Raw genomic sequence first — 15,552 nt, 5'->3', positions numbered from 1 at the left:
TTCCAAATTCAGAATTCCAATCAGAATTCGGCCAAATTTGGCCAAACTGATATCAATACAATTGAACAATAGACAGATTGTTATAGAACAATAGACGGAGGATATTGAACAATAGACAGATTGTTATTGAACCATAGACGGATGGCTATAGATCATTCCCAGACTGCTCAGCCAGAGTATGGTAAGGCTGACAACAATCGCTGGGCGAAATCTGTTCAAGATGAGAAGACATTTCTAGTCTGAGAGGGAGCCGAGATTTAATTTCTTCGAAGGCACTTTTCCTTCATGAAAGATTATTGCTTGCCAAAAACACTATGCCAAAACCAAAGCAAGAGAATGCGGAGAAGGTTGTAAAATTTTCATGGCAAGGTGTTTTCGAAGCATAATGTCATCAACAATTGTTTCATGGGGTTGAAGATAACGTTTTAAAGAACAAAAAAATTATAAGTTAAGAATTTCGATAATTGGCCAAAACTTAGCCAGATTTTTAGTTTTGGCAAGACAAGTCCTTTTTGGCCAAGCAGCTGCAAATTCAGGCAGATTTGTCAATTTTGGCCAAAAAGTGGCCAATATACCAACCTTGCTCACTTTTACCAAATTTATAAGGCTGAGTATGGAGCAAGTTCCATTTTGCCACTATTCAAAATGGTGAAAGTAAATAAATTTGCCCCGCCGCGCCTTCGGCGCTTCTTTATCATTGTTAGAAATTGAGAATCCATTTTATCTTTATGTGAGGATCACAGAAGCAGGGACGTAAATTGGCAGATATTTGGGGGGGGGGTAAAGGGCTCAAAATTTCCGAAATACAAAATTCCAATTTTGTATGTTTGTAAAATGTCTTTCTCGCAAGTAAGAATCATGAGGTCGTTTAGTCTTTCACCGGTCGATTTCGAACGGAGGAAGTTCTTGACAATTTTCAAGCGACTAAATGTTCTTTCATTCTTTGCCACTGGTAGAGGGGCAGTAAGAGCTAACTTGTAAGCTCTATAAGTCGTGGGAAATGTACTGCGCTTCTTAGAGCATTCCTCTGCTGCATTTGCAAGGCTATTCAAAGCAGGCTGAAGATCTACTGACGAGATGTACGTTTCAAGCTCTGCAAAGAGTTATGCTGGATCTGACAGTAAGCTTCCAGGACAAAGACGGGAGAGACAATGCACTACTTCAATTGTTGGAATTGTAAATGGAGGCATTAGAACTGTCAGCGGTCGAATCTTCTAAAACCTGTTTTATGGCACACCTGTAGAACTCTTATTCTTTTTAGGGCTGTCTTTTACCAAACAACTTTTTTTTATTACGAACTAACAATTTTGTTATGCTTCTCTTTGAACTAAAGCTTACGAGGTCATTTCAGTCAAAACTCTAGTTTTAACGAAAGATTCAAATTTTTCCAATTAACTTAGCTATCTTCTAACAGCTTTAAATTTTCCGACTGTCCTAACATTTTCTGACTGGGTGAAAGATTGGGGGGTTTCCACACCCCCACACCCCAGTATTTACGTGCCTGCATAGAACTTTGCGCTTTCTCCAGCAATGCCAAGATTTGGGTTGCATTGACATGATGCCAGATAACATTTGATCCGGAAAGAAAGTTATACGGATAGGCTTTCCGTTTACACGAGAACTGGACTATCCGTACAAAAAATGGTTGGGTTAGCTGTACAACTTTTAATCCTTCTAGCTACAGGCACCTTGGAGCGTTGGGAAAAGTGGGGGGGGGGATCAAAAAAGTGGGGGCTAAAACCCTATAAAAAGAGGCTTTACTGGTAGTTTATTACTTAATATTTTGCATTTTTCGCAAAAAGTTGGGGGGCTAAAGCACCCACAGCCCCCCTGCTCCGCGGTGCCTGAGCTAGACGATCTCAAAGTTATCCGGCATCATGTAAACGGTCTATCCGGATAAGTTTTGTTACGGTTTCATAGCGAGGGGGTGATTTTGAAACAATTAGGCTAAAATCTTAATGACAAGATTCGCTATTCATAACAGAGCTCACATCACTCGGCGGCATATTATTTTCTGTTCCTGATTAGAGCACTCCAAGGATCCAGCGCATCAGAAGAATTCTTAAAAAAAGCATTTAGAAAGAAAAGTGTGCGTAAACTTCGGCAAAGGTCTGGACAAAAAACATGATGGGATAATTTTATCAATGATATTGTGCCAGAAGAATGGATTGCGAATGTGCAAGGAGAGTTTCATCAATCTTTGTCCTGAACTGAAGCTATTCGTTTTGAAAAATCTGCTGTATTCGTACTCGTGTAGACGGAATGTCTATCTGTATCGAAAGTTGTACGGCGCCGTGTAAACGCGATCTATCCGTATAACTTTTTATTCGGATCAAAAGTTATCCGGCATCGTTTAAACGCAGCCTTAGGTTGTTGTACTTAGCATCTGAAGGCAAAATATATTGTTGCGAAAATAGTACACACAATACATTTTTCAAAAAAGGGCACTTTTACACTTTTCGAATCAGGGGGGTTGTGCCCCCGACCGCCCCCCCCCCCCCCCCGGCTCCAGCGGCCCTGTAGTATGAAATGAAGAAATGACATCTTCTGGATAGCCGCTGTCCAGAAAGAGCTTTTTCAGTTTTTCCAGCTCTGCGTGGATTTTACATGTAATGAAATTAAATTTAATCAAAATTTATTGAAACCTGAAACCCCCATTGGAAACCCCCAATGATATATAAGCGACCGGCGCTTCTATATCATTGGAAACCCCTATTCTGAACGAATACGAGGCTGTTTGATACAACATGGCCGACGAAATGGGAGCCAAAAATTCTACCAAAAGTAAAGGCTTCGAAGGTACTTTAGTACATGGTGAGTTAAATGTCTTCATTTTATTCAAAATTTAAAAGTTGAATATTTAAAGGAAAAAATATCTTGATCTGATGTCAAGCTATTAAACCACAGTTGTGTTATTTGGGAAGAAAATTTTTGAATAACCAAGTAACGTAAAATGCAATGTCGTAATGTCGATTTGATTTTCAGACGGCTGCACGTAATCACAGAGATTGATTTGCAACCTTGAGATCATAGCAAAACCTTCTTTCTTCCAACTTCTAGTTCATAAAAATTCCCAGTCAATGCTCGTCATATAAAACAAGGCAACATTTAACACTAGGAACCCTACAAAAAGTTAAAAAAAAGCAAATTAAAACGCAATTGCACTGATTTCAAATGGCCAGGGAAACAGTTTCAGTCAAGATCTTTTCAATACGCGGCCTTAGAAAGAATTTGACCCGTAGTTGCCATCTGAACGAGCGAGCCCTATATCCTTGCTACAGGCTCCCACGTTACTCGGCTCGATAGCCGCAACAAATTAGGTATCAACAAAATAAAACGTAACGTAAACCACTAAGCTTATATTTTGTATAAAATGTAAAGGTATAATTGATCATAGAAAGGGCAAAATTTATAGGAATACATGCAGAGGTCCGCATTTTCTTTTGATGTAAGTTGAAGGAATAAAGCTGGCATAGTTTTGTTATTGTTAGAGGCAAGCTACGCGAAGTCCTTCATGTACAGGTTTTAAAACATGTAGAGTCATGTCGCCCCTTGTGGAACGATTCGATTTTTTCATGAATTCTGACTGTGCAATGATAAAAATAAATATGAAGGAGTTTAGGTTTGTTTATCTTCAAAAAAGGCACAAAATTATTTTGCTGACGACATTACCTGAACTCTTTGCTAATTATTGTTGTTTCATTTTGTTCTTAAAAGCTAGGAGAATATTTTAAAAGTAAGCGGAATGTAAACGAAAAGTTGTCATTAGACATTCAACCCTTCTTTTTTTCCTGCACCTAAACTTTCTTGGTCATTCCCTCGATCGGTTTTTTAGCTAAAACAAAACCAACCCCCACAACGTGTTTCTTCATCTCCCAAATACGAATATTCGTTGAAACCCAAACAATAGCTTGCACAATTTTCATTCTCCGGGATTTTTTATCAGGAGCACTTTCATTGGCCTAGTGGCTTCTTCGATGGAACGGCGAGCTTCCTGTTGTGATTCTCTACAATTCACGAGTGGCTGAACGTGTGACACGTGATAAAGTCTAGTCCAAGTAAGAAAACCAAACTGGGCGATAGCTTTTTTTCTTTACTCTGAATTTGAAAACATATGGCTCAACGAATGTCTGATTTGATACTGACAAATGATAAAGGTAGAAGGAAAGAAGGCAGATAATAATTCCCGGTTCGTCTTCATTGTGCGCTTTGCTGCATGCCTAAATTTGAGTTGTTCCATAAGGGGCAATGGCCTAAATTTTTCACGAAGAAAAGTAGCCTGTAGTAATGTTGCTCGTGCAGAAAGAGAGAAAAGCCGATAAGACTGTTTTTACACAAGCATGTAGATTATACAGCAAAAAATGTGCTTGCAGTACTTTTATTTTATTAGGAAGTACCAAAAAGCTGAGAAAAAGCTGAAATCATTCCATAAGGGGTGACGTGACTCTAGTAAATAAGTAACACCTCAACGTGACGAGAATGAACAACAACAAACACACATAAAAGTTAATTGCTAATATTTTGCTCCGGTAAATAGGGCTTCAACAGAGCAAAAATATGGCCACTTGCTGAAAATATATGGCTGAATGTGTACTGGCCGAGAAGCCGCCGTGTCTTGAAATAACTTCTATGTATCATCGCGACAGTAATGCACCCAAACCGCTTTGGCGGCACTTAAGAACATAATCTTGATTGACAATCTCTATACTGGGGCTCAACCATATACTGACAATCCCTATACTGTTCCTTGAATTGACGTCTCACAAAATTATTTAACAGAAGTCTACCTTGTCGTTTGGGAGACAAGTCTGAATTCCTATTGTTTATGGCCATTATTCTATCAGTTTTCTGACCAAATAAAAAAGTTCATCATATGGGCAAGTGCATAAGGGGAGGCAAAATCTCAATCTGTAATTGCTCAAAAATCATTTAATGTGTAGCTCATGCTGTTAAGAAACATAAGCTTTCATCCGAAAACATTCTTTCTAGAAACTTCTAACTATAATTAATAAACCTATTGTTAATGTATAGGATTTGATTGATGTAGAAATGAAGTGAAATGATCTAAAAAGTCACTAAAAGATTGTTTGTTTAAAAATTCATCCTAAAAACAGAATACAAGCTAATCAAAGAACAAATTAGAAATAAAATTTATGTAAGAGTTCAGCTACACTATAAAGCCCTGGTCGAATGAACTGAACAGAAAATTGCATCTAACAATTCATTGAACAAGGAATGATTAATGTGAGTACCTCCACAATGAGAAGTGAAAAATTCCCACAAAACTATTGCACACCAGAAGGCCTTATTAATATTGTCAAAATGTTGAGCTTTCATGATGCAATTAAAGGTTTTAGTGAGCACAATGTCAACAAATACTGTCAAAGTATTTTTGGTGCAAAACTTGAATTCACTGTGCGAGTTAGGCATGCTTGTGTTGAGCATGTTAAGAACTCATTATTAGTATTTGTTAAGGCTGGTTTCCACTTGATTCTCTTTGGTTGCCCAACTGAGCAAATGCACATTGAAGCATGCGCAAATTGAACTTCCTCATTTGCTGCGAATTCGCAACCATTCGCTGCCTAGTTCAACTCAGTTGAACTATTGGGCGCCTGGTCGCGTTCCCCGATTCGCTGATTCGATTTCACCAAATCGCGCAACCAGAGCAAATCAAGTGGAAACCAGCCTTTATGATGATCACTCTATAGTTATTAACAGCTGCATAGTAGCCTTACGTAATCATTTTATATCGTACAACTGTAGCGTGGTAGCTAAATGTTGTTGTTGTTAACTCAATCCTGTTATGTTCTGTTCTACTGAAGTGGCCTAGTTCTTTTTCGTTCGTACTTGTACAAAATTTGTTAACAAAATTTTTTATTGCCGTCAAAAACTTCTCTGAGCAGGACTGGGAAAGACTGAGCAGGGCTGAGCAAAGCTGAGCAAGTGGTCAAACAAAGTGAACTTTTCACTGAGCAGGCATGTTGAGCGTTGCTCAGTGAAATGTTCAGTTTGCTTGGCCGGTGCTTAAAAAAACTCTGGGTTTTGCGATTAGCCAGTTTAGAATTGATTTTGAAAATTATATAGTTTTCAGAAAGAAGTGTGTTACTACTTGTTAAATGGCACAATATTGGCTGTTCTTATTTCCACAAAACAATAGGTGTAACAGCCGTGTCATTTACAGTCCAATGTGCATGCACTCCATGTAAACCTCATGCTGAAGATACGTTGGGGCCAACTGTACATCAAAGCTCATATGCAATAAAAATGAACAAAAGCATTTAGCAGACCCTTATTTTAATTTTGTTTAGCAACTTATGAAACCCAGCTGTACGCATTGTGGGTTTCCAACGATTGTAATTTTTTTCAAAACCTGTGATGTATTATAAATCAGTATTAAAAATAAAAAATAGCTTTTTTCTGTGCCACTGCCCCATTTCTCTAAAATTTATGTGTACATCACATCCTGACAGATGCCAAACTCATGACAAGGCGACACCAAATAACATAACTCCACTCTGAAGATCTTTGGGCTTTGCTACATTAAATGCACCCTGGCTTGAAATAGCCCAAGATATTTTTATTCTCTGCTTGGTGTGCATTGGAGAATTCTGTGGTGTGAAGTGCCCAGTGTGAAAGCAATGGTGTGCTTTCAGGCTGAATTATAGCTGTTTTCATGTCTTTCCAATGTCTGAGCAAGTGCAAGGCTTTTTTTCTAAATTGATAACCTGTTACATATCATGTACAATTTTATCTGCCACAATGCAAATATTTTAACAAGTATGCAAGGTAATTTCAAAAAATTTCTTAGGTTTTACCTGTAAGCAATGATTTTATCATAAATTCATGACTATAGGCGCATGGCCAATAGTCTATGACATGACATGATTGACATGTTGGATCACACGCCAGTGCAAGAGACTGTGGCTGGGACATATTGGTGTCAATCTAAAGCATAGCTGTGAGAATTTGAACCCTTTTTGCAAGTGTAAAATACAAGTCAATGAGGTTAATGAGATGAAGGTCCAAACTAGTGGCAATGGTCATTGTGTTTTAGGTTAGCAGCCTATCGATGTTTCCAAATTGCTGGTACATCAAATAAGTCCTGAGGTGCTCAATGACAAATGAAATAAAGTGATTTTCAAACACTTTCAAGCTTTGAAGAACTAACTCATCAAAATTATCATTCCACAAACAAATTCTGTGTAAGGTTTACTCTTCATGATTATTGCTGACCTTTATTTTGCAATAGAATTTCATTTTTGGCTAAGTAGTAACTTTTATTTTCACTGGGGGGGGGGACTTCATCACAAGTACAACTGGAAGTGCTACTCATGTGAACTGGTTCTTTCTCTCTTTGTCCCCTCAATGATCTGTGCATCTCTATCTCTTCCACTCCTTGCACAAGTGGTTGTAAGCCTGAACTCTTAGGCCCATGGCCACTAGTTCTGACCTTCATGATAAATAACCTGGCTGACCTGTCCTTTACATCTGTGGAACACTTATGGCTATTGTTTTTGCAGACAAATTTTAGTTAAGATTCTCCAACTAAGAAATATTTTATGCAGTCTTACCTCATAATTTTCTGAAACTTCAGTTGTAGTCTGCATGTTATTTTAGTTGACAGCCATTCTAAATGAATTTGGTGCAGAAACTGCTCATTTTCTCAAATCCATAAGGAAAACTCCATCGAACCAATGCCAGTATGGAAACAGATGTAAAACGAAAATAATGATTATGATGGTAAGCAAGACTGTTTATTTCTTTCACAAGGCACTATGAAATACAAGATCGAGCTACCAAGCTTGGAATGCACTATTGCTGATCTGTCTGATGTTATTTATGAAATAACCAAAGTGCCTTCTTCAAGACAACGCTTAATTTATAAAGGTATGCATTCTAAAAATTTTGGGAAAATCATAAAGTTGATCAGTTTATCTCAGCTGTTTCCTTTTATCCTATTTGTACATAGACTCAAATGCACACTTAACTTTGTGGCAATGAAGTTTCTAAATTTCAAACTGTATGAGAATTATTGCAAAATTCAGGGAATTCTCGACTAGTAAGAACGGTAGTAAAACTCGTATTAATCATATATTTCATAAACTGAAAGGAAATGCATGGTTCAATTCCATTTGGTAACAATGCTATAAATTTACTTTGCGTAAGTTGGATTTCGTAAGTGGAATAGACAAAATCAGATTTCCCGATGCCATGATGGAATTCCGTTGTTCTCTAGCTACAATCCCGGACAAACATGGTTGAGACTTTTCAAAAAGCTTATATTTTCACTTTCTTTTGAAAAATAACTCCCCTCCTCCCCCAATTCATTTTTGAATACATGATATTGAAGGAGAAATGATAGAACTACAATTCCAACATTGCTTCGGGGGGAGAGTGGGGGATTCGAATTTACAGGGGCAAGGCAAAGTAGAAAATTACAAAAATTACTTTTTGTCTCAACATTTTTGTCTGGGATTGTAGTTCAAATCTCACAGGTAGGGCAAGCCAGCCAAAGTTTCATGGCGGTTAGAGGCTGTTTGTCTATTATTTTAATCGTGAAACTTCATTAGAGCAGAGGAAAATACTTTTAGAATGAAATCCTGAATTTCATTGATTAAAAGCGGACCTTGTTTAAGCTACAGAAGATTTTCAAATCTCGATGATATAGGCCGCCCTTATATTCATTGCAGCTTTTGTCCAGCTTGAGTCATAGCGTTGTGAACTCGTAGATTTTCCATATATGCATAAGTCAGAACTTTTTTAAGTCCCTCATTGAAATAGCGTCACCTAACATATTATTATCCCTCTTAAGAAACGGATCAGGGACAATTTTTAAATACTGTACAGATTTATGCGGGTTTTACTGTATTTGTGAATAGTTTCTAAGGATCATCTGAGAACTCTTAAAATTAATTTTGCATTTTGACTTCCTGTATTTAGGGAAATCACTAACGAAAACGGAGGAATCCTTGAGTGAAAGTAACATAAAGAATGGGGCAAAGATAATGTTGATAGGTAAAAAGGTTTGTGTGAAATATTAGTTACATAATAGCAAACTAGCCCTGAAGATTTTAATTTTTTATTGTTTCCACAAATTTGTTGTTTGTCCAATCGTTAATTGTATAAATTGACAGGGTGCTGATGGTGTGAAAATCTTTAGAGCACCTGTATGGCCTCCAGGTGTATAGCTGTACGGCCGTATGGCTCTCCAAATTTGTGAAAGAGAAAATATGCAAGGCCAGGTAGTAATTGGATGCTCTCTGTGTACTGAAAAAGAATTTTTCAGGTCACTTTTTAAAATGACTCGTAGTCTTGAATTTTGCAGTTTGGTTTTTTCCTTTACATTTAAGGAAAATTGCATTTATTTTGGTTTATATACTCAATTGTTTTTCTTTTTCAAAAATGATTAGATCATCATGCGAATGATTTTAAATGCTAACATTTGTTACATTCCATTTGTCACTTTGCAGTGACTCATAGTGGCAATTCAGGACAACCACCTCACCTGTTGATCTCAATATACCAAATTACTTGAATCTTCTTTTTGGGTTGAGATTCCCATTAAACCATCAAGTGAAGTTTATCTTCATGATCATTCAGATATAACATTTCAATCACGGTAAGCAAAGACCCAAGCCTTTGTCTGAATCACAAGCTTGATCTGAATCACAAGCTTGATCTGAATTCTTTGATACATTTGTTGGTACAACTTGCTGTCTGAGTCAAAGAAAAATACATTTTTTACAGAATGATCCAGTTGAAGAAAGATTGATTTGTTCGATATCCAAAGTAGAAAATGATTTTAAAATTGCAGAAGGAAAGTTCAGAGAGACAGAAAATTTTTTTTTGTCTTTGAAGCAGGTGTGTTCAATGTTAGTTGACTTATTAGCTATTTAGAATTTATTTTCATTGAGAGTTGAAGTTACTTTTTGTCTTTGATATACCTGATTGCCATTGCCTATGATATATGGACCTACAATAGTTGGCTTGTATCAATTTTTTGTTAAAAAATATTATTGGCCTTTTTGACAGCCTTCATCAAAAATTTGGCATCATAAGGACCTTATAAGCAGTACCTTATAAGCATTTGGACTTTAAAAAAACTATTTAAGGAAAAGTTATTGATTTGGTATTTTTTTGTCTCCAAGGGATATCTGAATGAAAACATGACACATCAGTCACTGGATGACATTGAAAAGTCACTGAAACGTCAGGACGAAGGTTTTATGAAATGCATTGAAAAACTAGATTCAATGGTAATTTTGCATTTATTTGCAATTTTCAAGGTAGTTTATGGTCGATACATATAAGTTTTATTCCTAAAGATTTTGGTTCGAGAACTGGGTAAGCCATAGGCATGAATGCGTCCGTGACTGTTTAGGACAAACCCATTATACTTTGCAGTGTTGTGGTTTACTCAGCCACTGGCACAATGTTTCTTAGGCCAGGCGGCCCACTCAAATTTCCGGTTTTGGCAAAAATATTTCCCTAAAATATACCATGAAATTAACTGAAATAGTCATAGCGAACCCATACAGTTATTTCGAGATGGCCTACCGAAACAGCTTTGGCGACAATTGGTTTTTTTGGGAATGCCGACGTTTTCCAAGTCATGTCATCTACTTTCAAAATAATTGATCTGAGTGAAATGTTGATTGGAAACGTAATTTAAAACACTGTTCTGGAAGCCATTTTATAATTTCTTCCTATAATGTTCTCTAGTTTTAACCACATTTCGAATTACCTTTTTGGTGGCTTGCATTTCCATTCAGTGTCATTCCTATAACCAGACCGTATCTCAATATGTAAAGTAAATAAAACTGATCTTCCCAAATTCATTTATGTACATTTATAAAATACTGTGCCTGTTATGGTTTATCACATTTTGACCGTATAAACTAAATAGAAGTTGATAACGCTGCAAGTAGACTAAGGTGAAATTGAATTTCTTTAGCGGTGTTTGTTGCTGAAGGCCGTCGATGATCCTCAAAATTAACCATCTTTGTTACAAATATGTCACATGTTATTAGAAAACTCAGTGAGTTTAGAAACTATTGACATTCAGAAATTATGCACAGAACTCAGATCAATATTTCATTTTATGGAAATCCGCAGCTCTGTTAATCAACTTGAATTTTATGAAAAGTGCGTTTGTTTATCGTAAAAGACTCTCTTATTTAGTCATGGCAAAAATTGTAAGCCCAGCATTAAAATATTTCGATAAAACTGCAATAGCACTGTTCCATGCCTACTATTGAAAGAAGTTCTAAGTTGTTTGATTTGTGTATCTCTAGATTTTTAATTTTGCTACTAAAGAATCTTTAACGAACAAATTTTTATTTGATTATGCTAGGGTTTTTTCAATTCATAGGAAATTGACATTACACACCAAGAAGCGAAAGCAAAACGACGAACTTTAATAAAAATCGTACAGGTAAGTTGGTTCCGTTTTCAACAGCCTTTTAGTGTTGCAAAGCCAATACAGATTTCAATTTTTGGTCATCATCAAATGTATGACTGGTTATCTCTTGAATGGAACTGTTTTCTCCGTGCTACCATACTTTTTGATTTCCTGTTTTCTATACCCATGTCCCTGTTGTTTTCGTGTAACTAGCTAAACATTACTTCTGTTCACAGATTTATCTGCTGTTTGCCTTTTGACAGCCGTATCATACAGATGCCACCTTGTTTTCAAGACCTATTTTAGTAGGCCATGTACAAGTAAATTAAGAGAAGAAAAAGCAGCGAAACTAAAAAGGAGTACTGTGGCACGCCTTCTTACTTTTCATTTAGAAATTAAAGCGCTCTCAAGAAACATTTACAAGCTGAACAGGGCTAGCCAAACAAGAAAATATAAATGTAAAGTATTTGCACTAAACTACATTTTGCATAAGGTGTGCAAGAAAGTATACTGTCGAACAAAGTTTGCGAAATAAAGAAGTGATGAAATTTTATAATGCAGCTAAGAGTCATTTGATAAAAAGAAGCCAAAATCTGAAACATCAGCTGAACTCTATTTTTGTGATTCTTGAATAAAAAAATGTGTACTCCATTAATTTAAGCTTCATAAAAATCTTCATGTTGAAATTAGCTGAAAACTTCATGTTATTTGTCCGTACAATGTTCTTCGTGCTACTGCTGATTCTCATATAAATAGCTTTATTTGCATATAGATAGCTTATTGATAAGTCTCGAAGTTGGCTTTGGTTCCTCTGTTTATCTCTATATTATCGTTCTTTGAACAGTAACCGGTACAACTTTGATTTCATTGTCCTGTTAAATATCGTCAAGTTACATGCCATTTCTTCAAGATTTTTAGTTGCAATTGGAAGTTTCAAACTTAATTCGGTTATCAGGCAACTTACAGCTCTGTCTATTTGCCATCGATCAGTAAGCTACAGACCTGTAAACAATCATCTTTATTGTAATACTCTGTAAAAACACAAGACCTGCACATCTTGAAAGTTTCGTGTCATCACTGAAACAGTGCTATGCTTTGTACAGTTCATTTGTTGAATCTAGTATTTTGTTCCGGATGATCATGTAGGATTTCAGTTGGATCAAACTGATGAATTTCTCTTTAGAAACGGCGACAGAGGAGATGTGTGCACATTAATATAATTTTCATATCTTTTCAGAAATTACACGATGAAGTGGACACTTTTGAAGGCAAGCTAAAAGAATATCGAGTCGATCATTCCATTTAGAGAGCACACTGGATGCAAGCATTGTTCTTAAGCGTGTTTTTGCTGTTTTGGATTCCCTTGAAGTCACTATCAATACCTCAGTGTGGATTCAGACCAAAAGAGTGTTTGCACATTCTTCTGAATAGTCTCGAGTCAATCTACTCAAGTTATGCATTAGATTTACTCGAGGATTAGCTTATGCAAATAAACAATAACTGACAATTTTAGACAAATACAAATGACCTCAAGAGGAAAATATAGCTCTGAGGTTTGGCAATTCAGTATCAACTTGAAGACTGTTTTTGCTTAGAAGAATCACGAGGCTAAGTACTCACCTTTTAAAAATACAGTTTTGAGTTTGGAGGCTTAAAAAGTCCTACGTAGTATCTCTACCCTTCCAATTTATTAAAGGTTTAGCTTAATATTTTTCTTATATTTAGTATAGGCTTTTCATATGCTGTGCATAAACTAAGTCTATAGACGTACATAGATTTTCTTTCATCAAATATCACACAATGGAAGCGTTTTTTCCTTATGGGTAAGCTTCGTGTCAGAAGAAAAATAAGCATATAATTTTTTACTTTTTACTGTTTTGTTGAATTTTATGATGTGAATCTTAATGCAAGTTTGAGTGGTAGAAATGTTTTGTCTACTTAAAATAGGCCTATGGCATCGTCTCTTCTCTAAAGAATTAAACTCAAGTAAAGCTAAAATGATTAAAAGGATCCAAAAGTAATCACAGAATTATTGAACGAAAAAAGTAAAGGCTAAAATTAGCATGCCATTTCCGTATTTTTGGATTTTTATTACGTCAGAATAGCTTATGATGACCTATAAAATGAAAAGAATTTGTATTCATTAAATGTAAAAGCTGTATCTAGTCTAAGATAAAATCTTTAATACTGTCATCTAACACTTTAATATTTTCCTTGTACATTTTAAGTTCAATTGCCAAAAATAAGAATAATAAATATAATTTCCAAGTCTTATTCTGTAAAAGTATTATTCACGTCCGTTATTGCATTCTGTTGTACAGAATCCTTTCGCGATATCAGATAGAGCATCACAGATCATCTGCCCCTATAAATCAATATGTTGCTGTTAGATTTTGATCTTTATTTTTCTAATCGGAGTTTATGACAAAGGAAATTATAGATAATTTGTTTAAGTGAGATACCTTATACCCCCATCCCCTTATTTAAATTAGCTATCTCACAGTATAACACTTCGTCTCGTTGCTTGTTTATATTAGGACCAGAGAGTATGACAATGTTTTCATTACGTTAATGCGACTACAATTCAAAAGCTGGCGTTTCATTTTTCAATAAAGTACGCTCGTCAACAGTTGTAGGGCAGGATCGGTGGCCATGACTCCTTTCAGCCATTTTTGATGGGGTGGGAAAGATTAGAAAGGGTTTTCAAGATATAGAAACTTGTAAAGTTCCTCAATTAACACACAAATGGAGTCGACTTAATAAGTACCACTTCGTTTTTAGGTTTCAGAAAACTGTTCTTAGACTTTAATTATCTCAACTGTTAATGCTCAATAAAGGCTGCATTATTTTTATTTCAAAGATATCTCAATAGACTCAACTTGGAAATGCCTGTCCATGGGCTATACACATGAAGTCAAATCAAAAGTATCTATTTTCTGAGTCAAACTAAATGAACAACGTAAAAGCTAGGGGAAAGAGCTTTATTCCCATCAGCATCTAGAAAGAAAACTTGTTAAAGAGGTTAGCCTGTCCTGTTGAAAATGTCTGTCGCTGCGGGTGTTTGAATGTGATATACATGACAAAAGTATCTCTACACTACTCTCGCGAAAGTATCCGGACAGTTCAAAGATGGCTTGTCCTTCCTAGCAAAAGCAAATTCAGGCTGGCGATAACGACTCTTTATTTTAGTGTGATTAATTTTTAAGTAACCTTTTGAAAATGAACCAAGACGTTAATATGTTGCAAAGCTTCTGAACTTGTCATCTGTTATCTTTTTTGTTAAAATAAGAAACCTTTCTTCCAATCAATTTCAATCAAATAATTCTAAGATGGGCCAATAAAACATAATGATTTTTCACAAACTTGTTCTTGAAACACAAATTGTTTCAAATAAAAAGAAAGTTAAGTGTTTTCTTTCAGTTTAGAAAAAGTTTCCCATGCATAGATGTCACCGATCGATTAAAGAACAAGGATAGCATTTGGTAACATTTTAGCAGTTCTTAAACGTTCTTGCAAAGTAGAAATGTCATTTAGCTCAAGGTCATGTAACCAAAAAAATTCGTTTCAGCGGCAAGAATTGCTGTAGTCGATTGGTACAAGGATACATTTGTAATTCTTTGATATTTTCCTTGCAAAATTTACCGGCAGCTTTTTAAAATATCAATTTTCTGTTAACATTTTTGCAATTTTGCGTAATGACGCAAACCTGTTTAGATGCATATCGGCCATTGTGAAACGTTCGTCCCTTAGCATCACGAGACTCCTTGCACTTTCTAACCACAACAAATCTTTTACACTCTTTGTCTTTTAAATTTTGTTGCATATACCGAAGAAGCAGTCATTGTCCATCAAGCGATGTTAGCAATTTATTGAGAGCTTTTTCCATTTTTTCTTAAAGCATTATTTCTATCAGCTGTGCGTAAGTCTGTTTTTTTGTTTCGGTCGCTACAAGCTTGGCAAAAAACCTTCACGACATTTACTCATGTACCGACGAAGTAATTTTTTTTAACGAATAAATAATTTCAAAAGTCAAAGAAACTCCAAGAAAAAATTGAGAAAAAAGTCATGGAAAGGTTTTCATGAAAATTGGTTTCGTAAGTTGTAAACACATATTTCTAAAAACTGATTCGCAACCAAATCAGAAACTGTCT

General features: G+C 35.8%; 1 protein-coding gene across 1 annotated transcript; it reads left to right on the top strand.

Moving 5' to 3' along the window:
• Positions 1-2,722: 2,722 nt before the first annotated feature.
• Positions 2,723-15,344, top strand: LOC135684411 (BAG family molecular chaperone regulator 1). Its single transcript, XM_089114971.1, has 7 exons — positions 2,723-2,814; positions 7,771-7,887; positions 8,941-9,023; positions 9,748-9,861; positions 10,149-10,256; positions 11,372-11,434; positions 12,639-15,344. Exons 1-7 carry the CDS (start codon positions 2,748-2,750, stop codon positions 12,705-12,707), a joined length of 621 nt encoding a protein of 206 aa, XP_088971097.1. The 5' UTR covers positions 2,723-2,747; the 3' UTR covers positions 12,708-15,344.
• Positions 15,345-15,552: the final 208 nt, after the last annotated feature.

This window comes from Rhopilema esculentum, chromosome 21 (genome assembly GCF_057945365.1).
Source record: "Rhopilema esculentum isolate cy_ngs chromosome 21, ASM5794536v1, whole genome shotgun sequence".
Taxonomy (NCBI): Eukaryota; Metazoa; Cnidaria; class Scyphozoa; order Rhizostomeae; family Rhizostomatidae; genus Rhopilema; species Rhopilema esculentum.
This window is presented reverse-complemented; position numbering and strand designations above follow the sequence as displayed.